This window comes from Brachyistius frenatus, unplaced genomic scaffold (assembly GCF_029030835.1).
Source record: "Brachyistius frenatus isolate BFR_SWC_R1_liver_20210118 unplaced genomic scaffold, ASM2903083v1 Contig_2, whole genome shotgun sequence".
NCBI lineage: Eukaryota > Metazoa > Chordata > Actinopteri > Embiotocidae > Brachyistius > Brachyistius frenatus.
Window position 1 is genome coordinate 9,800,001 of NW_027210601.1, and position 22,855 is coordinate 9,822,855.

The 22,855-nt window shown below is 44.7% G+C and overlaps 2 protein-coding genes across 5 annotated transcripts in view; one reads left to right on the plus strand and one right to left on the minus strand.

Annotated features, from left to right (window-relative positions):
- The window catches only part of hibadha (3-hydroxyisobutyrate dehydrogenase a), a 21,973-nt gene extending 21,458 nt beyond the window's left edge, over positions 1 to 515 (minus strand). The window contains exon 1 of one of the 2 annotated variants that reach the window (XM_069699403.1): positions 207 to 515. In XM_069699403.1, the coding sequence (XP_069555504.1) occupies positions 207 to 360 (154 nt within the window). In that variant the 5' untranslated portion in view covers positions 361 to 515. The remainder of the gene's footprint in view (positions 1 to 206) is intronic. The other variant, XM_069699394.1, reaches the window with a different exon arrangement.
- Positions 516 to 567: 52 nt separating this feature from the next.
- On the plus strand, positions 568 to 22,489 carry tax1bp1a (Tax1 (human T-cell leukemia virus type I) binding protein 1a). Of its 3 annotated transcripts, none has more exons than XM_069699221.1 (17): positions 568 to 948; positions 3,646 to 3,860; positions 7,012 to 7,114; positions 7,800 to 7,990; positions 8,305 to 8,460; positions 11,801 to 11,949; positions 12,516 to 12,606; positions 12,728 to 12,913; positions 13,011 to 13,262; positions 13,663 to 13,854; positions 13,986 to 14,058; positions 14,801 to 15,333; positions 18,795 to 18,881; positions 20,094 to 20,280; positions 20,404 to 20,612; positions 21,394 to 21,476; positions 22,268 to 22,489. In XM_069699221.1, exons 2-17 carry the CDS (start codon positions 3,672 to 3,674, stop codon positions 22,476 to 22,478), a joined length of 2,892 nt encoding a protein of 963 aa, XP_069555322.1. In that variant the 5' UTR covers positions 568 to 948; positions 3,646 to 3,671; the 3' UTR covers positions 22,479 to 22,489. The 3 variants fall into 3 exon arrangements, with proteins under 3 accessions (XP_069555322.1, XP_069555340.1, XP_069555330.1); XM_069699239.1 differs by having other exon boundaries at positions 22,271 to 22,489; XM_069699229.1 differs by lacking the exon at positions 568 to 948 and adding an exon at positions 1,112 to 1,411.
- Positions 22,490 to 22,855: the final 366 nt, after the last annotated feature.

The window sequence follows — 22,855 nt, forward strand, 5'->3', positions numbered from 1 at the left end:
CAAGGACGGCGACCCTTTCAACTCACATGGGAAGTGTTCAGACTTTTCTGTCTTTCCAGGGCTAACCAGCTGAGCTAACGAGGAGGGGGGGGGGGCAGAGAGTACTCCGCTCGTGTTTACCTCTGAACGCGCTCGCACACACAACAAAACGACACGAGGGAAGGATAAAAAAACAAACAACCGACAAACACCAGCGAGTACGTTACCGAAGGCAAAGGCGACGTGCTTGTTCCACCTTAACCAGACGTTTCGAGACCCTCTAAACAAGGCAGCCATGCTTCTTTCCCCTTGACCTCGGCGTCCGGTGACAGCTGTCAAACCAGGAAAGCCGCACGCGGAACTGGAGCGATCGACTGGCATTTCCACCAATCGGAGCACAGGATGAGTTCGTAGAGCCAATGGGAGCGAGGCGGAGGCGGGATATCCTGTGCTTTGACTTGCAGACGTCCTTTAACTTACTCTGTTATTGCAGCATTCATTTTAAACGAACAACACATTAAATCAGAACATTTTAACAGCGGGATTAAATGCACAGTGTGTGTGTGTGTGTGTGTGTGTGTTTGTGTTTTGTCGCGCAACCGAGGCTGCATATTTACAGGCAAACGATCTCAACAGCAGCGGGTTTTTTGTTTGTTTGTTTTAGTCGGCAGCTTTTATGTACAGGGATATACAAATATATTCGGTAATCGTTGAACTGGTTGAACTAACTTAAGCAATCGATGAAGTTGTTTCCAGGCGTGGAGAGCCCCCTGCGTCACAGCATCACTGGTCCTGCTCAGCATCCCGGAAGTACAGCATCCTCCTCCCTCTCAGGAAGAGACGCGTCACCGCCATCGCTTTGACAACAACGGGGCCAGTGGCCAAAAAAAAAAAAACACGGCGGAAATTCCCTCTTGTCTTTTTTTTTTTTTTTTTTTTTTTTTTGCAAGTGGAAATCAAATGAGAAGGGTACCCTTTTAATTTCCAGCTCCATCAAGCGCCCGCGGTGTTTGTCTCGTTGTGTCAGGCGGCTAGCCGTCATGACGCGGATCACGTTTAGCTAGCTGGTGACTTGACACGACATGGCCTGTTCACAGGCTAACGCTCAGCTCCTCAGCCTCCCGTCAGGAAGATCTCCCTCAAGATACCTGAGATAGTTTAAAAAAAAAAAAAAAAAAAAAAAGAAGAAGAAGAAGAAGAAGCAGGTTATGATGTGTTTTGGTGGCACGTTTAGCCGTGTGTCGGTCGCAGCTGGTCCGGGTACAGACCTTGTTGTGTTATCTGGTTAGCATCAGTTATGACTCAGTCGTTTCCACATGTGTGTCAAGTCAGGAGTCCAGGGTCGGATCAGAGGGACGCAGGGACTCAGGGTTTGTTGCTTTAGCTTCGTTTTGCATCCACAGAAAGACGACAAGGATGGCAGCGATCAGAGGTGGGAGAAGTATTCAGGTGCTTTACTGAAGTACAAAATGCTCCACTGGAAGTAAAAAAAAAAAAGTCCTGCTTTCATAACGTCGCTCAGCTAAAAAAAGTACGTCAGTGTTGTCAGACAAATGCACTTGAAGTATCAAAAGTAAAAGTACACACCGCAGATAATGCTCCATGTCAGTGTTTTACTGTTATGTATGATGTTTTTGGATTCATTTTTACTGCTGCGTTAATGTACATATTACTGCTGCAGGTTGTTGTTTTTTGTGTCCGCATCACTGTCCTGTAAAATCCTGTTTTTGGCTTTGTGGCATTTTCCAGCAAATCCAAGAAGTTTTTTTTTTTTTTTTTTTTTTAATTAGGCAGGTTTACAAATTGTAACCAAAGTAACAAAAGTAGTGGGTGGGGTAGTGTCTTACATCCCAGCCCGCTCCCTCCGCTCTGCTTCCACCAATCGGCTTGTCGCTCCCTCAATGAGCGAAACTGTTTGCTGTCCTGGCTCCTAAATGGAGGAATGAGCTCCCCACTGACATCAGGACAGCGGAAACTCTGTACATCTTCCTCCGCAAACTAAAAACACACCTCTTCAGACTTTACCTTGATTAAGAAAAAAAAGTAGCACTCTAGTAACGCTTAAAATGGCACTTACTGAGAGCACTTTGTAGTTTGGCTTTCTTGAAGAAATTTGTACTTTCTTGATTCCTGTTGTTCTGGGTTTTGTACCCTCACGGTTGAAATGCACTTATTGTAAGTCGCTTTGGATAAAAGTGTCAGCTAAATGAAATGTAATGTAACGTAAGGTCTTGGTATGTTACTGTAACTTCCGGGTGATTTATTAAGTTCCTGAAAGCCGCGCTTGAGTAAAAGTATCGACATCTTACCAGAAAATGACTTCAGTAAAAGTTAAAGTCACCTATCAGAAGATTAATTTGAGTGAAGGTCTTAAAGTATCTGATATTTAATGTATCATAAGTCATTTTTGGATATTAAATGTACTTATGTATTGAAAGTAAAAGTAGATGCTGTTATTAAAAAAAGGGGTCAGAATTTAGAGAATTATTAGATTTATTCTTTTAAATTATCACTGAAGATTAACGTTCTTTAGTTACCGTGATGAATATTGCGACTTGCTATCATCTGCCATGCCTGTTATTCAGTGGAAAAAGAAGCTCTGCAAGCTACCACTGATGTAGGATGGAAGTTAGGACCTATGATTCTCCAGACCTGCTTGTGGGCAGACTGTGTCATCAGGCTCGGAAATGTCTTTCGCTTTTATTTTGTAGTAACGAATGAACAAAGATGCCTACGGGAGATGTATTGAAGTTAAAGTATATGTTTTATTAATGAAGTGTAGAGTAAGAATTTAAGGTGGACAGAAATATAGAAACTCAAGTAAAGTACAGATACTCCCAAAGTACCTTGGCAATTTTATGAATTATTATTACTTTGGTAAAATATCTGTGATTTCCACACCCCTGAACGACATCAACTAGGTATTCAGCAAGTTGATTCTTTAGCAGTGTATTACTGCATTTTAATAAAGTTGGATGTCTTGCAAGAGACACATTTTTAAAAGATGAAATGTTTGATGCCACAGAGATATCCTGAGTTTTAATCTCTAGTTGGTTTTAATCACCAAACACTGTATTCTGCATTTTCTAAAATCAAATAGAATAATCACATTTTCTGTCACTACGTGGTTAAAGTGCAAATCTCAGTCGCACAGTGTCATCACCATCTCTGACTTGAGAGCTCTTGCAGAGCCACAGAAGAGAGATTGCACAATGGTTTTCACAGGCTGACTTTCTTCTGTGATTAGTGAGTTGACTTTGACAACTAAAATCATAGCAGGTTAGTTCACAGCAAAGCTGAATAGGCTCGACTTTGTTTTAGCGCAGTGCGCTTGTTGCCTGAAAAGCAGCACTGCCTGGAAGGCTGAAGTTGCGGAGGATACATTTTCCTCTTTGTAGTAAACGCAACAGATGGCATGAAACATTTTAAGATGACTGGCTGCTGCCTTTCTCTGCCAGACAGACATTGAAGTGTACCTCTACCCATATTATGTAAATATATGGTAAATCCTCTTGCCCCAAAGGTTGATATAATCCACAGATGCACCCACCACTAAGGTTTTTACTGTTGAAAATCTGCCTTTTTTTTGACAATAATTTAACAATTCCTCTTTCTTTTTTTTTCTGATATTTATTCTCTCTGTCCTCTGCTCTTTTCCTCTCGCAGACAAATGAAGTGACCAACAGGATACAATGTCATCCTTCCAGGTGGTGGACTCATCGCCGATCAGCAGCGTCAGCGTCATGGAAACATCCAACTTTGCCCATGTCATCTTCCAGAATGTCGGAAAGAGTTTCCTACCCCAGGCTCCCTTGGAGTGTCGTTACACCCTGACCCCTTACATTGCACCCCACCCCAAAGACTGGGTGGGAATTTTCAAGGTACATCACACACACACACACACACACACACACACACACACACACTGCAGCTGCTGCTACTCAGACCGTACTTCAAAGACACAGTCGAGCATAATCAATTAAGCACCAAGCTTTTATTGATCTGAATCATTCGTGTAGAGATATTTTGAGATTAGAACTAATCCCTGCCTATTACACAAGTGTTTTCTGACATGGATTATGTGTTAGGGTTGTATTAATTGGCCATAGGTTTGCACTTGCACATTAACACACATCCTGGCTACTACTAATGGCTCAGCTCTTCACTACATGCCTAAAACCTCACCACAAGCTTTGCTGTGGTTGCTCTGCATGCATAAGGAGGAAGAGTGTACATGGTGGGCTGGTTGCAGTAGGTCTCTCTGGGGGGCAAACATTTGGTGCTCTTTATGAACCGCTCTGATTCTTATTAGGACCTGTTTTCCCTCTGCCTCACATGTTCGCTCCCCCTCTGTCTTTCCATCAGTCTTTTTCTCTGCTTCCTGCTAACCGACGTACTCCACTCTCCGCTCCGTTCTTTTATCAAGGCCATCAAATCTCACACGTAATTAACCGGAAATGTGAACTAGGAAACTTAATGTCTCGTAAAGTCAAAAGATAAACATTTTATCGTTGTTTAAGAACTGACTTCAAATCCGCCTGCTCAATTAAAAAGGAATAAAGACGCTGGGTTTATTTGGAAAAAGGCGATTGGAAAATGTAATTGTTGTAATCCGTGCTAATGAAACCTGTTTGATGGTTAACGCTTCATGTCGGGGAACAAGCAGACCACGCGTCTTTAATCGTTTTGACGTACATGTCTGTCTTTTTGTTGGTGATCCTATTAAATAGTGGCAAAAACTTTCCAATATCAGCGTATGCTGTCTATTAAACGAAAAAAACCATTCAACTCGTGATCATTTATTCCTTTCCTTTTTTAATAGGTGAGGATTTGTGTGTTTTTACAAATAGTCATGAGTTAGTCATAGTAGAAAAATACCTCATGTCACAAATCGGTTAATCAATGTTGTGTTAGCCTTAGCCATTTTAAAGCTCTATAGTAAAAATCAACGGGTTGGTGGATTTGTAAACACCATGATTGATTACATTTGACTTTTCCCACCGGGCACCGATGATCAACATTGATGAAAATGTTAGTCTTCTATCCCGTGAGTGTTCTATTTCCTCCCTGAGGCAAAATCTTTCTTGCAGAGATGACTCGGGGAGAGAATGTTTTTCTTCCTCTTATCTTTCACATTTATCTGTGTCACCTGAAAAAAAGGGAGAGACTGAGCTTTACAGCAGACTTGCTGTGAGGATGACTCAGATGGCTGTGTTCTGTTGAGCTGTGTACAGACACCCCCTAGTGGCTGGAAATGTTCATAATACAATAGCAAGGATTGTGGTATGACAAACCTGTATGTTTATAATGGAAGCAGTTCTTGCATGCAATGTATACACAGTAAACAGAAACAGTGTACATTCCAATCAAGCTTGTCAAGTTTTCTTTTGTTTCCAGTAAATTCATGTTTTTCTATGCATCTCTGAAAACATATCTATTTTCCTTTATTTGTCCACTGACAGCTTGGTTTAGATTGATGTCTGACTCACTCACACACACACATACATGCACAAGTGCTGAAAAAGCCCCGTGGAGGTTTTTGGTTGTGGCATGTTTGTTGGGACGGCAGGGAGAAACCCGTTGTGTAAGTGTATAATCAACATGTCATCGTGCTGTTCCCTCACACCTTGGCTGAATGATTGATAGCTGCTTTGCCTGTGATTATTTTATAACATCACTCCTGTGCTGGAATGCCACACCATACCTAACCAAATGTCAGTCAACTTCACTCTGCAATTAGCAAAATTATTGATGTCTGTTCTCTCTTAAGCAAATACACGTGACCACACAAGCAAAACTTGGCAGGATTCCACCGCGGCCCAGCTTCTCACTGAGATACGGTTGGAGGCGGGAAGAATGTTCTTGGCCCAAGCTTTCACGTTGACAATTACCATTTGTTTGGAACAGCATTATACTCAGCGTAATGGCTTGATAGGGCACACACCACAATTATGCATCAGGCAACAACATTATCAGACCTGAAATTTTGACAAATGTTTTGAATAGCTCGCTTGATTTACTGTTCTCAGTTAAAGCTTCCAAATGATTTGTTCGGTATTCCTCTTTTTTCCTGGATTATTTCTGTACTTAACTGCTTTAATTGTTAATTTAATTGTTGATTATTTCAATATATAACGACAGAAATAGTTTTATGTAAACATGGTAACATTAACTGGCATGTTACTATTGAACTTTTGGCTATTCCTGTACAGCATAATCTACCTGCTGTCTAAATTATAGTATTATCAGTGGCAGTTGTCCAAAAGACAAACTTTCTCATGTGCCTCTTTTTCTCCCTTTAAAAAAAAAAAAAAAAAAAAGTAGAAATCTCCCATAGTACTGCAGGTGGTTGAGTTATCCACAGCTGAAGTGCAGTTATGTAATGTCACAAACATGTATCACACATGTGAGTTGAAACGAGGTATGTGTGTGCGTGAGCGGGCCAAGACGGGGAGAGTGCGCGGTTGTGCATGACAGATTTACGACGCAGGACCTGAGTTATGATGTTCCCAATGCCCTTTCATCATCTGTCACCTAACAACACACAAAATCCTGGGAATTACGTTTCCCTTGCCATTTTGTGTAAAATTTTCACCTTTTTTTTTTTTCCTCCTCCTTTACTCTTAATTCTTCCCCTCCGTCCTCTCTTTTCCACGGAGGTCGTTTTCTGCCGTCTCACCAGTCTGCGCATGTGTGCACCCCTGCCTGCCCTCCCACCCCTTTGTCACACCTTCGCCCCTCTTTTTTTGTGAGTCCAAAAGGGGCAGGAGCTGAGGGGAAGGAGAGAGGGAGGAGGTGTGTGGAGGAATGAGTTTTAAATGTCTCCATTCTTGCCTTCAACAGCGAATGTTTCCCTCCAGAATCCTTTGTCAAGTGTGTTTTAACAAATCTAATGCTTAAAATAAGATGAAATGCTAACCATAAATGTTAACGGGAAATATGTGCAATACACTCTCCAGTCGGGCACTTCTCTTTTTTTTATTTGGGTGCATCTAATGTGTATTTTTATTTTTGTTTACAATGTGTTCTTAGGTGGGATGGAGCACAGCCAGAGATTACTACACCTTCCTTTGGTCTCCTATGCCTGAAAACTATGAACCAGGAAGTACTATGCACAGGACTGTGGTGTTTCAAGGTACACACACACACACACACACACACACACACACACACACACACACACACACACACACACACACACACACACACACACACACACACACACACTATGCAAACCACTATACAGACCCAGGGTATTCCAAAGTAACTCCTCCATTTTACAGTGCGTATAAAAACCAGCACTTTTATTTAATAAGGCAACACAACCGCAAACGGAGGCCTGGGACCTGAGCACCTCTCAAACCACACATACACACACACACACACACACACACACGTGTTGAGGGCCTGCAAACTGGTTTTACTGGGCCTGGAACGGTCAGATATTACACAGTGAAAATATGAGAGCATGCTGTGGTGTGTCAGGAGTCAGTAAAATCAGTTGGCTGCTGGATATTCTGTACTTACTCTCTTCCCCTGTCCCAGAGAACCAGGCCTAATGCTCAAATAATGTGCCCCAGTTAAATCTTGGTGTGATAGTGCTCACTGCTTTTCACACAGTGCAGTAACTTCTCTCTATTTGAAACAGAGCCGCTAAATGTATCTACAGATGCAGACATTGTAGGAATATTTTAACCAGGCCTACTTTTAGTAATACCTGATTAACTGAAACATGGTACTATATGATTACGTTAATATTAATGTAAATGATAAATATGAGACAAATTTAACACACCCACTCTTGTTTCTCTGCCCTGTAGGTTACTATGTTCCTAAATCCGATGGAGAGTTTTACCAATTCTGTTACGTCACACACACTGGTGATATCAGAGGAGCCAGCACGCCCTTCCAGTTCAGGTCAGCCACGCCCACCGAAGAGCTGCTGACTGTTACCGAGGACGACAGCAACTCAGACATCCTGGTCGTCACCACCAAGACTGGCCTGCTAGAGGTAGACCACAAAAGATGAAGAGTTTTTGTTTACTTTTAATTAATAATAATTCAATTCAAGGAAAACTTTTTTTAGAGAAAATTTCCTTTTGGTTTTAATAATCTGTTACATTATTGTCTGTTTAGACAGCCGTGGACACAACACACAATATATCATACATCTGATATTTGATTTAATATACACGTCAGGTTTATGATGCATCTCACAGCATTTAGCTGGTGTCTTCTTGACGCGTATTGGTGAAACCAGGTGACGTTGAACACCAATGTCTTTTTTTTTCCTTCGTCCTCCCTGCCTCTCCGTCTGCCTGGCAGCGTGTGGAGGAGGCACAGCAGGAGCGCAAGGAACTGCTGAAGGCCATGCGTCTCCTGCAGGAGGAGAAACAACAGCTGCAGGAGGAGCAGAAACGACTGGCCAGGGAGAGGGAGCAGGAGAGGGAGACGTGCTGCCTGCTGCGGACACATAACCAGGTTAGAGGGAGGAGGAGGAGGAGGAGGAGGAGGAGGAGGAGGAGGGAGGAGGTGGAGTGAGAGAAAAGAGAGTCAGATGTTTTTTTTCTGCACACAACTGACACACAATGAATAGAAACCAAAGTAACTCTGAATACTAGTATACTCTACTCGTGAAGTGTCTATTTGTGCATGTACATAAATAATGAGTTAGTCAGTCCCGCCACGTAATTGCAGTCTCGCGATCACCTAATAAATGCAAATTCAACAAATCTCCAGAATATTTGTGAGAGTTTACTATTTGGCCAAATTCCCACAACTTCTCTGCAATAAAGTTACTCAATCGAAGCTCAGCTGAGGGCATTATGACACAAAGTGAACCGTTCCAAACAGAACTTGTTTTATCAACCAAAAACAAACTCCTCATTTACTGTTAGCTTGGCTCTTCAACCTCTTCACTCATTTTCAAAACACAGCGCATGTTGGTTGACTGGAAAAAAAAAACTGGAAGTGAAGGGGTTTTTAGGAAATGTGGTCTCATCATGAGAATTAGGCTACCAATCGGCACACTTCCCTGCGTTTAATCATACAGTACGTGTTAGATTAATATGATTAAAATGGTTTCGATAATACAGACAAACTGTTTTGCAAAACTGTGTCACTTTTATTTACTTTGACCCACAGGCTTCTTTAAGTTCAGAAAGAAAAAAAAAGAACTACTACACAACTATTTTTGAGTTGTGCAGTATTCTTATTGGCATAGAAAGTGATTGCATATGCCTCTTCTTTTTTTTTTTTTTTTTTTTTTTTAAGTTGTAGTTAAAAAAAAAATCACAATAGACTCATAATTTCTGCAAATCCCAAAAACAACAATCCCGTAAAACTCAACAAACTGCACTGCAGTTTTTTGAAGAAAAGCTGCCTCCAAATCAAGTTTGCTCGCAACGGTCCTCAAACAAATCCGCAACTATCCCCGAACATTTTGTACAAATTTGAAATTGGAGGTGCAACTGTTTCAGCGTGTTTGTGTAGTGTTGGATCGTGCAGGTGTGTACATGTGTAGAGGTGGAGGTGTACACGGATGAACAGCCGCTATTTGCACATTTGCGTGGAGCCGGTTCCTCACCAGTGATCACAGGTCTGAAAACATCAGAGGCCTGAATTCATTCAATTCGCGCACATCCGTCTTTCTCCCCCCTCTTTAACGACCTGACTCAGTGGGCCAGAACGGAATTGGGACGCCGTTTTCTTGGGCATGTGGCATCAGGGACGATGCCATCGCAACCGCAGAGTGAACAAACATGACGTCAAACACACAAATACACACACAAATACACACGCGCACGCACGCACGCACGCTCGTACACATGCAGAAACGTTACCCCCACCCCCGCCACCTCCCCCACCTCCGCTGTCACACTCACATTCAGGTTCTACACCACAGGGCCCCTCTAATGTGCACTCACATGCACAAGCACGCGCGCACACAAACACAAACACACTCATTATGCCACCCGCTTGCAAACCCTTTTAGTCTGTGTGTGGAATGAGAGGAGGGTAGTCCGCAAAACCGCGTGTCTGAAAAAAGAGCCCTGCCCAGCCTCGGGGACAAACACCACTCAGTCACGCGATGCAGTAGCCGCTGCTTTCTCACTGTCTATTTTCTCCCTGTCTCTTATTCCAGTGTTCAGACTTACTTTTTTTTTTTTATTGGAGTGACGAGAAAATAAATGATTCGTTAATCTAAGATTAAAGTACATGAAGAAATTCCTATATATATGTATGTATATATATATATATATATATATATATATATAGATATCTATATACATACTGTATATATATACTGTATATATATATATTTTTTTTTAAAAAGAACGATGAGAATCACCTTCTTCCCTCATGCCTTCTCCATTCACTCACTCGCCTGAATGTGTCAGATTTGAGCGTTTCATAAGTTGTAGAGTAGGCAGAGAGAGGTGAAATGCTGCCAGGAGTCGTGGGAGTTTGAATCTAGTCTCTTATCGCCCCCTAGTGCAGCTCTGTGGTGCAGGTCCGCAGCGAGAGCAGGCTGCTTTGAGTTAGTCCACTGCCCTTTTTTACGAAGGACAAAATCGCCATAAATTAAGCGGTAATACACACGCACACACACACACACTGTTATTACCACGCTGCTTTTCATTCAACAGGCATGTCCATCTGTAGATATACGACTTGTGTGAGTAGATATGTGTGTGTGTGTTTCTCTTTTGAAGCATTTGCAGTAGGTGCGTTCGCTTGTGCCACTCAGATAAAAAATATCCTTTGAGTTTAACATGGAAACATAAGTACATATTTTGCGGCTGCTAATTTTACGACTACACTTTTTATAAGGTCTTTATGCACTGCTAAAGTGCTTCCCAAACGCCAGCCGTAAAAATCATACCGTAATCTACGCAGAGCCAAGCCCAGAGGGAGACAGGCCTGAGTATTGAGCATTGGTGTGTGCATGTGCACTCCGCCTGTAACCGAGTGACGGCTGTAACAGTGGCGTCCGTCTCTGTATGGCCTTCAATGTGTAGCTCTGTGCCTGTCTTTGTGTGAGCACCAGAGTAGGGTTGTGCTCATGCTACAAATAGAAAGAAGGGTGTGTGCGCGCAGGTATGTTGTTCTGTCACACAAGCAATATTAGTTAAGGATGATTTAATGTCTCTCACTGCTGATTTTCAGCAAGTTCAAACAAGGCATTTCCTCAGAAGGCAAACCACATAGAGAAAACCAACCTTATGTGATCTGTTGGCTGATACCAGGGATTTGTTTTAAGGAATTCTCTGGCAGGTTATTCCTATATTATTTCACCACATAGTGCTACTGTTTGTTCACTGAAGGCTGCTGAACATTTCATTAACTTCAGATAAAGAACGTGTTGTTTTGCATTCATGCACAAGTCATAATTTGTAACTGGTGATTTGTGGGTGATAAGATAAGATCCCCAGAGAAGGATGTCACATATTACTACACGTCATATATACTAGAAATATGCTATAGAAGTAGGAAACAGAAAATATGCAAAAACTATTTTGCCCAGTTATGCATTTGTTTCAAGAAAACTGAGCCTTCATAAAAACAGGTTTATCAGGTCTACTCTGGTTTCCTAAGAGTATAGCATCAGAGCATTAACAACAAATATGCAGCAGTGCGACATACAGTATTATGTACATGACTGTTCAGCCTCACATGAAATATTATCATCTGTGATTAATCATGAGGATTGCATAAGCTCTCAACTTTTTCTTTGCTACCTAGTTCAGGCATGGTTGGGCCGCTGTGATTGGCTGTAGGCCCTGTCAATGTGATCCACTGCTTCCTCTCTGTCCCGCAGGAGCTGCTGCGCTCGTCGCAGGGCCTGTCGGAAGAAAGGGAGGAGGTGAGGAGGAGGCTGACGGAGGCCACCGACAGGGTACGCCAGCTGGAGGAGGACCTGCTGGGAGTCACCCAGAGAGGCCTGCAAAAGGAGACGGAGCTGGATTGGTGAGTGGAGACCACTAACACAAAACCATCAATCATCCATTTCTGTGAAGACACGACTGGTTAAAATAAGTGTGTTTAAGGGCGAATTCTTGCCTTCCTGCTGACTCCTCAACGTCTTTATCATTTCACTCAACACAGAATGATGATTAGGGGGAATCACCTCCTCTCCTACTCAGTAAAAGTTACACCTCAGCCTCATAAATGTGGAATATATATTGAATACCCTCCCCTCACACATTTGAACACACTTACAATATTGTGGGAAATGCTGGATAGAAATATGTCAACCTAGCTTATTGGTTGTAACAGATTTTACTGGCATCTGCTGGCTGACACATAGTACCATTAGTATGGCCTGCTTAAAGTCTCCACTTATTTACAAAACCGTGAATAAGATAATAAATTGTAACCAGATAGATCTTCTCTAGTGTTTACTTCATTGCCTCCAGCTGTCACAATATGAGTTCTGGTCCATCCTTAACACATCCTGCCTGTGCATTTTGTATGAACTGTTGGAGAATTTGGAATGTTAACATGAAAAGGTACCAAAAATGTTTAAATTCCAGTCTGCGTGACCGTTTGAAGAAGCTGACAGCTGAGAGAGACAGTCTGGAGAGCCTGCTGAAGAATGAGAAGGATGAGAGAGATCTCTATAAGGTGATAGAAACCTTGTCAAATCAAAAGGATACCTTTTTTGGGGTTTTTTTTGGGGGGGGGGACCAATACAGGGTTGTGTGTGCTTGACACTCTCTGTTCCTCTGTTTTGTCCCACGTGCAGGCCCACCTGCGCAGCACCGAGCTGGAGAACACGAAGCTGAGCGCAGAGCTTCAGATGCTGAAGGCGGTGGAGCTGAACCGGGAGGTGACCATCGCTCAGTTCCAGGAGGAGCTGGAGAGGCTCCGGGCCTGCGTCGCCCAGCGAGACAGTCTGGAGAAAGAGCTGCTGGCACACAAAGCGGACAAGGTAGTAGTGGCCGTGTGTAATGCAGCTGCCGGCATGAAGAAATTGGAAGAATTTAAAATATAAAATGTATGAATAAATTGCTTCCTCGCGTGTTTAGGCCGAGCTGGCCCGTGTACGTGAGCAGCTCCGTCAGGCTGAGGAGCAGCTCCAGGCGTCCCGGCAGCAGGCCTCCCTACTAGCCTCAGAGCTGCGTGACTCAGTCAGCGCCCGTGACCACACAATGACCGAGCTGTACCGCGCCCGCCTGGAGGCCGACAAGCTCCGTTCCAGTCTGGCTGATGCTCAGGCCGAGTGCCAACGCATGGAGAGCCAGCTAGACCGCATGAGGAGCACTGCGCAGAAGGAAGTGGTCAGTGTCCGACTTCCTTAATATGCATCTCGGTCGTTCAGCCAGGAATGAGGGAATAACATGGAAAGGAATCGTCCTGAGGGAACTTTCACACTTTTCAGTTTTATTTAGATGAAGGCTTTTTATATGAGATTGAAGGAGAGCCAATCTAAGGAGGAAAAAAAAAACAAAGTCTGCACAAGAAGAGATTTGATTTTATCCTGGTTTTTGAGTTTAAGGCTAAACAGTTTTAACTGAAGTAGAAAACAAACATCTCGTGGTTAAGCATGTGTTGTAAGGTCTTTTTTTTTTGTTTGTTTTTGTTTCGCCACAAATATTTGTTACTTTAAATCAGATACAGATGAACGGTTGTAAATAACGCATCTGTTTAACATGTTTTCTTCTCGTCATTCGTTTTCAGGGTGTTGGGACCAGCGGGGATGCGACACCCAGCATGATGGTGGTGTCGGAGGCAGAGGCCGAGCTGCAGAGGGAAGTGGAGGAGCTGAAGCTGCGTCTCCACATGGCCGCCGAGCACTACAAGGAGAAGTACCGGGAGTGTCAGCGCCTCCGCAGGCAGGTGGCCAAACTGAACACGACAGAGGCACAGGGGGTGAGTACTGCGTAGGGAAACTTCTCAAGAAGACGAGAATGAAAGGAAATAGTGCACGCAGGTCAGTATACTAAAACAGTAGCAGTTATAGTTTGCGGATATGTTTGTTGATATTTGCGTTGTCTTTGCAGGAGCCAAAGAGAAATGCATACACAGAGACAACACAGGAGCCACTGACCCCGAGTCCAGAGTCACCCACAGCAGGTACACACACACACACACACACACACACACACACACACACACACACATATTCAAGTCCAAAAGTACACATTTATGTTGCATATAGATAAAAAAAAAAAAAAAAAAAAAGTTAAACAAATGTGCACATTCATCAATTTCTCTTGGCTTCAAAATAAAATAATTCTGGAACACTTGGAATAGTATTTTTTAATAGTAAATACAGTTTTTCTCAAACATGTTAGCCTCCATCAGTGTTAGAATATCCTGAAAAATATTCACTGTCGAAAAGGTAAAGACACGAGATCCACTGACAGGATCCTTAGTCAATCATAATGCATCGCTATTAAATGACGTGCTTTATCGTCAGTGGTGTGACTCAGAAGACAGAGCAAAACACTTGCATTCTCTTTCTTGCAATTACTATTTCTTTTAAAACAACAAGTCGAAGCAGATTCACCGTAACTTTTCAAAAATCATTCAAGGAAAGCTGGAAAATTTGTAACAGTTGAGGTTAACGTGTGTGATTGAGTGAGAACACCAGACATGTTAATCACATCGATATGATAAAAGTCCCATCCAACTTAAAAACCGGAGATTACTGAAGTCTAAATGGAAAAACCTCCATTAAGACTCATTTAATAAGACTCACTTTCATATTCATGTTTTCGCTCCAGTTTTTCGCCTTCTTTCAATACGCATCATCATTTATCACGCAGACTTGCGAAGCAGGCGATGTCCAGCTGACTGACTTTGTTTTTTATAGGAAATATAGCTATTGCAGTGCTACAAGAAGCCGTGGAGATGACAATCCCTCCAGAACTCAATAACAGGGAACCGACATCAACTGACACACACATCAGCACAGACAAGGAGGAAATGCAGGGAGAGGAAACACTGAGGGAGAAAGCTGAAGTGGAGACCGTTGGGGTCGTGAAACAGAAGGAAGACGGTGAAAAAGAGAATGGAAAGGAGGAGAAGAAGGAGAGCCTGCCGGAGGAGAGCCTGAGGATGACGAGCTGGGTGGAGGTGGAGAACGAGAGGCTGAGCGCCGGGGAGAACAGCGAAGCGGAAGGGGCACCGAAGGCAGAGGAAGCGAGGGATGGCGCGGAGGAGCAGGGGCCGCTGGAGGTGGAGGCGGAGGCGGAGGTGGCGGAGAGGAGCACGGACGAGGCCGAGAAGGAACAGACTCGCTCGGTGGAGGAGGAGCTGGCGATGATGGAGGAGAAATGGAGGGAGCAGTGCGCGATCAACGAGACACTCAAACAGCGGCTGGCCAACGAGGAGGAGCGATTCAGAGTAAGCACACGTACAAACACAAAGTGCAGATTGTGCAGCCGTAAAGTTGTTGTTTTTTTCTTCACCCATTTCCAGTCATTCACATCCTCCATCTACCCGGTCTTCTGCCATTTTCTAGTTCTCCTGTACACACTTGCTTTTTTTTTTTTTAAATACCTGACCACTTCCACCTGCCTTTACTGTCTCCCTGATAGATTCTTCTCGACTTCCATCTTCACGTCTTTACTCCTCGCTTTGAAAAACAACTCGCTTGTACCTGAATGCTGAAATGACACAAAAAACATTTAGTGACCAAGTGTCTAATTACTTTTGAACCTTTGCAGTTTGGACACTATGGGCCTGATTTACTAAGATCTCAAATAAAGGGCATTAAATTGTGCTTTTTCCAAAAGGTTGCGCATTTATTTTGCACCCATTTTACGGGTGATGCATTTTAAGAATAATTGCGTCACTGACATCAGGTGCAAATCGCTGTATTGAAATGAGGGGTTTGCGTGCGTTAAAGTGATCCCAGCAACGGAAAACTGAGCGACCGCAAAAGGAAAAGGAAATCGGATCCCATTGAAATGAACAAATACAAAAACAACAAGGACAAAACGCTTTATAGGAGATTATCAGCAAGGAAGTCAATACTGTGGGAAAAAGAAAAAAGTGTGTGGGGGGGGAAAGGTTGAATAATAAAACGTCGGCAATAAAACAGGAGGGACGGTAAGATGCCTGTAACAAACGCTGAGCAGCAGGTCCAGCTCTTTCTGTGATGAGCAGGAACCTTTTGTACCGGTGAAGTCTGCAGGACACATTCAGGACCTGTGACAGCACACCTGAATAACAGGACTGGGTGGGATATCCAAGCAGAGATACGCTGGAATGACCCAGAGGCAGGGAAATGCTGAGTCGTAAGAAACGTTTTCTTAATTGCTGGTAGTACGTGGCTCCTCTTTGTTGTTGGCTGTCAATCATCATTTAGTTCAGTCAGAAATGTCATCGCCGGACGAACAACGCGTCCCCACATTGTTTTGCCTCCGACATCTCAGAAATGTCTCCACAGGTGTAAAAAAAACCACATTCCCTGCGTATTCTTTGGTTTCTCCGCGTCTCCTTCTCGACACAATAACAGCAGCCGTCTCTCCAGGTTTGGGCACCTGATTAATACGTTCCTTTCAGTCGTACCAACATAAACACGCAATCACTTCTCCTATTTCTGCTTTCAGGTTTAGTAAATATCGCTGCGGCTGCTAAATGTGTATATTTGCACTCCCTCCCGAGGGTTTTGCACGTTCAAATAAAAACACCCGATGTCACGCGCGCATGCGGGCAAACAACGCAAAATGGACGACGCGTGTCAAATCGCGCGTTTGAAAAGAGGCGATCCTCACCGCACGTCGCCAGCAGGGCTGCTCGGACATTCGTTCGCGGGCGGCGCGGCGTTTGCACGCGGAAACCTTCGGTGAATCAGGCCCGACGTTACGCCCGACGTAGACCGACTCAAATTAAAGCCGAGACTCGGCTCTTCGACGCAGCAACTCTTATTTTTTACTTTAAAATACAATTTGCTGAAGGTCCGGCGCCGTAAGTTCAAAGCGACGCGCAACCGCCCCCAGCGCTCCTGGTCTGAACAACGAGGCCGCGCGCGCACGCGCGTCCACGCCGCGGATGAGCAAATGCGTGCGGCGTGTGCGCTCGGCGATTCAATACATTTCGCCGTGCGAACATCCGCCGAAGTACCGACTGGCATTTAATCTCCGTGAGTGAGTGCGTGTTTATCGTCGCTGTAAATACGGCTCTCCCCTCGACTTTGATAGAGTCTCCTGTCCGAGGCGAGCGCCCCGGGCCCCCGAGCTGCTCCTAATGGCCCCGGAGACTGACGAGAGAGGCAGCCGCAGAACGCCATGCTTTACGGCTGTTTACATCAGCCACCCAGAGGATTGGAGAGAGGGGGAGAGGGATAGACAGGGAGTGACTGAAGTATGGGGGGGGGCACGGGAGGGGGAGGTAGGGGGGGGGGGGAGAAATACAGCGCTTCAGACTCCCTTCACCTGAACTTAACCCTCTAATGCTGCGCCGTAAATTTATGGACGAAGGGGGAGAGCGAGAGAGGACAGAAGGAGATGAAAGAGGACGAGGGGAGAAGCGAAAGAAGCAGACGCAATTTAAGGGTGAAAACAAAAAAAAAAAAAATCCCGATAGACAGATAGACATGAAGCAGAAAGCGAAACCATGGGAGAGGTACCTTTTGAAATGGGGGGTGAAATGAAGAGAGGAGCAGGCAACTAGCCATGTAAACTATCCCACAGGGCGAGTTCTGTTAGAGGGCAAGAGATTTACGACGATCCCCTGGTCCACTTCGGCTTCCCCCGAACACAGACCTTATTTCTTTAGCCGTCGTTCTTGGGTTTTACAGTCGGCACCGCACACGTGTGACACGACACCAGGTTAAATAAAAAAACACAAAAAAAACCGAAGATCTGTCTCTCTTCCTGGCCTGTGTTTACGCATACCCGTACTCCCTCTTCATCAGCTCACACAAATTTGAAGCAAAGAAAAGCAAGGAGGTCGTCATCAGCCGGGAGACGGACGAGACGTGTCCTCTCCGTCAGCTCGGGAGGGAATCTGTCACAAATTATTTCATGTTGTCATTTTTGGAACTGAAGCAACAAGGTGGTGAATATGTTTGTCGATGGCAGACAGCTGCTTTGATTTTTTGATTATGGATTATATAACGTTGAAGCAAAAAAAAAATTGCCATGCGAGCCACCGTTATGTTCGTGAACTCTTCGGGTTTGGAACGGTTGGTTTGCAACAAACGGGACGTCGCATTTCGGACTAAATGTATTATTTAAATTAGAAAATGTCTGATTAATTATTAGTTACACGAGATTTATTATTCAACCTCTACGTTTGTGAAGCGTAGAGAAGTTATACGCAACAACCCAAAACAACCCAAAACCCCAGACAAGTTAGCTATTTTGATTTATTTTATTTTTTTATTCTTTAAAAAAACAAATTTAAGGAGGCATTTTTCTACCTGTGTTGGATAGCTGACCACGGAGCGCTGACGGGAAATGACTGGGGGCGAGAGGTGGGGAATTAAATGCAACAAAGATCCCGGGCCAATGCAGTTGGTGGCTGCTGCGTCAATCCTCAGGCCACCCCAGCACCCGACTTTTTGCACTTTTAATGGTCAATGGTCATATTGTCTAAATCCAAAATAAATTAAAACAAATTTAAAAAAAAAAAAGGGTTATTTATCCTAAACAGAAAGAGGCAGAATAAGTCAAGCAATCCTTACAGGGGGGTGATTAGTTTCCGTGCCATGGATTTATGTTCTGACCTTTTTTTTTTTTAAAAGAAAATCGAATTGGCTTCTGAAGTGGATACTATGACTATCACCATGAACTCTACCCCGATAATACTGTTGTTATTTTTTTTTTTTAAAAAGCTTGTGTCTGTCCTGTGACTAGGTGCACATGGCAGAGCGAGCCAGCGAGGTGACCGAACTGAAACGAAACCTCGCCCAGGCCCTCCGAGACAAAGAGCAGCTCCAGGAGGTAACGCAGCACCACCGACGCCCTGTGTTCATTATTCCCTGTACTGCCGTGTCACTTCTTGGGAGGCTATCTGCATGTATGAGCCACCACTGAACCGATTCTTTACAGGTTTAAACGGTGCAGGTTTTGATCATGAATGTGACCGGAGGTTAGAATTTGTATTTTTTTTTTTATTTTTTTTTTTACTTTCATCTGAAGTCCAAAGCGATGTGTTCGCTTTCAATTATATGGGGTCTTTTGTGCAGTGTTTGAACTCTTTCTGTAGCTTTTTTTTCTTTCTCCTCTACTCAACTCTCCCCCGCTCCCCCCCACTAATTAATACATCTATACTTGCTTCTCCCGCCCATGGGTACAGCGCCATTAGACTGTGCAAATGCCACACAACGTGTCTTGTTTCACCTTCCCAACCCTGGTTTAAATGTTAAACCTGATAGCAGCGCACTAATGAAGTCATCAAGAGAGGAGGTCAGGGAGGAGCAGGGAGAGGAAGGAAGGAGGTCCACAATGAGGGGGAGGGAGGAGGTGGGGGTGGGTGGGGGGGCTCTATCAGCAAAGCCAGAGCAGAGGGAGCCAGAGTCTGACACCCATTACAGTAATGAGTAGGGTACTAATGCTCTCGCTTCAGATATAATCACAAAGGGCAGGAACGGTGTAGATGGAAACTTAACTCCAAGCTCAAAGTACTGAGTCACCTTGTGGTTCCAGCAGTGGAAATGTTGACTGAATACTTATAAAAGTGATCCGGGAGGGGGTTACAGCACTGACACATTTAAGAAGGGGGAAATAATCAAACAAGATAAAGGAGGATGTGTTTGGAGGATTAAAGAAAGAAACAAGAGAGAGAGAGAGGATCTAAATGGAACAGAACAGTGAGGAAAAACTCAAATAAATGCCCAGCATTTATAAAACGTGAAAGAAACACATTATTTACCCCCCCCAAAAAAAAATATCTATTCAAAGCATTAGAAGATACAACGTAGGGTCGCCGGAAACATGGACAAGTGAGAATGTGTACCTCTTCTTAAAACGTTGTGCATGCGTGTATATTTAAGTTTGACTGCTTCTCTCGACCGAATGAAATACTGATTGAAGTTGAAATGATTAGTGTGAAGTACGTGTGGTTTGACTCTGGCTCTCTGGGACGGCTGCGTCTCGTCTCGTCTCGTCTCGCCTCGTCTCGTCTCCTCTCGTCTCCTCTCGTCTCCTCTCCAGGAGCTGCAGCGGTTTGTGTCCAGGCAGAGGGAGCAGGAGACGGGTGCTCAGGGTGCTGAGGTCAGGCAGCCCATGGTGCTGCGCTACCCTCTGCCCTACCCCCAGGACCCCTCGCCTCCCCCGCTGGTGCCACAGAGGCCCGCTGAGCTGCAGTACGGCAATCCCTACTCCACCGACACCACGAGAGGTAGGAGGGGTTTAAAACTCTTTCACCCCCCATCCCCCCACACCACCACCCCCACCCCCACCGTGGGTCACTACAGAGCTGCTGTTCGGGCACTAAGACTTCCGTGCGCTGCTGTCGTTGCAGACCAGTTGGATGTTTCACTGTCTCCCGAGCACATGACCCGTCCTCCGCCCGAGGCGCCGTCATGCACTCCCCCTTGCGCACCACCGATCACACCGCCCAGCCCCGGTCCCGGAGCGCCCGCGTGGGATGAAGAGGTGGTCTGTATCCAGCCCTCTCGCAGCACAACTCCCCCCGAGAGCCTCGAGCATCCACCAGAGGAGCCACAAAATGTAAGAGGCAGCACATACAAGCACGCAGAGAACAGAAACACTTGTCTTTAAACTAAAAAATAAATAAATAAAAACGAAGAAAAAACATCGTTTGTTAGACTTCCTTAATTGGAATTGTGCGTGAAGGATCCGTATCAAGTGACATGGAATATGGTAGGCATAAATAACGCGTATATGAATAAATCTGTTCTTTCTTTTTTTTTTTTTTGACATGTCGGTAAGATAGAAGACAGTCCACATTAATTTGACCCCGGCACAACAGTTTGTCCGGATGTTCGGAAGCAACATAAAATTCACGAGGCGCTAATTGCGATCCCAGCTTTTGCTTTCCTACCTTGGCTTCATGTTGCGCAGCCAATGATCTGCCGCCACGGTAATCCCCCCCATTTACTTCGCCGCCTCCCTCCGCCTCCGTCTCCGGAGCGCTCCTCCCTCACCGAATGAAGGGAAACACTGCTTGCCCTTAAAAGACAGAGCTTTGAACTCATTTGCATAAAGCTCTAATTAATGTCACTCCTTTCGGAGCTCCAGAGAGATGAAGATAACGAGAGCTGGGAGAGAGTAATTAGGGGGGGGGGACAGACTCGAGATCAGCTCTGATTCTTCGGGAGCAAACTAAACGGGACGGCGAGTGAAAGTTTACTACATGTGCTACTCCCCCCCCGGCAGCCCTTTCAACCTGTTTGTTTCAGTAAAAGCCTTCAGAGGTTGTGGGTAGGAATTCAATGTTCATGATTTCTTTATTTTTTTTTTCCCACCCTTTTGTTGTCGTGTGTCAAAGGCGAGCGACGGGGCTCAGCAACCCTGTGATCATCAGTCCAACAGACGCGCTGAGGGCAGGAGCAGCTTCTGCTTTGACTCCAGGTACCGCACTCACGCTCTCAAACATCAAGACCGGTGCTGGACTTTTACAGTCACCACACGACCAACGCCGCTAATATGAAAGGGAGGTGTCTTTTTTTTTTTTTCCTCCGTTAAACCATGAATCATTTTATAATTAATAATCAAGTTATCATCAATTCCTGGAGCCCAACTCGATGTCGTGAAATTGTCCAAAAATATTCCCCCCCCCCAAAAAAATATTCGGTTTACAATCATTTTAAGAAACAACAACAACAAAAAAAGCAGCAAATTCTCACCTTCGAGATGCCGAAACCATAAAATGTTGTTTCTAAAAATGACTTTGATTATCAAAATAGCTGCTGATTAATTATCTGTTTATCAACTGAGCGGCTCTTTAAGCGGCTCGAGCGCCGCTCCGTAACGCGTGCAGTCGTATGGTAAATGGTCGTGTATAACATCTAAACGCGGCGGCTTTCCGCCCCCGGGGGCTCTTTAAGAGAGGAGCAGCACAAAATGCCAATAATAACAATATTGCCCTGCTGGAAGACAGCTGCTTCACGCTGGTGACTCAAGAGGCAGAATTTATGGCTTCGATTCGTTATATTCTGGGGGGGGGGGGGGTCAAATCTTGGGGACACGTGTCGTTTTTTTTTTTACTGGTGGTTTTGTTAACGGCTGGTACTGTCACTCTATGATCTGAAACACGCCAAGACTCACAGTTTATCCCACCACCACCCACCCCTCACCCCTCACCCTCCGCCATATTCCCCACCGCCATCTTGTCCCCCTCCCCCCCTCTCTCTCTCCTCCAGCAGCGACGTTCACAAGCGCTGCCCGCTCTGCGAGGTGATTTTCCCGCCGCACTTTGAGCAGCGCAGCTTCGAGCAGCACGTGGAGAGCCACTGGAAGGTGTGCCCCGTGTGCTCCGAGCAGTTCCCCCTCAACTGTCAGCAGCAGCTCTTCGAGAGGCACGTCCTCACGCACTTCGACGGCCACGTGCTCAACTTCGAGCAGATCGAATGAAGGGCGGGGGGGGGGGGGGCGTCGGCCGTCGGTTCACTTTCGATTGGAGTTCGGTTAAGTTGTCTCGTTAATCACAATCGTTTAGCACTTTGTTTTTGTTTTTTTTGTGTGTTTTTTTGCTCGAAGGTTTGAAAGACCGCGGTCGACTTTTTTAAAAGGCTACCCCGCGGAGGCGTTTTAGGTCCATCTCGGCTAGTTTTACATTGAGATCGTTAACGTTTGGGAATAGCGCCGCGAGCCTTTATCAGTTTTATGCTCATCTTTTTTCTTTTTCTGCTTCAAGGGACTTATTTCAAGTGCATGCATAACTTCTGTGTTCAAAACAAGTCACGGCCACAAAATCCCTTCCTCCAACTCGAGTGAATTGGAGCAGAAGG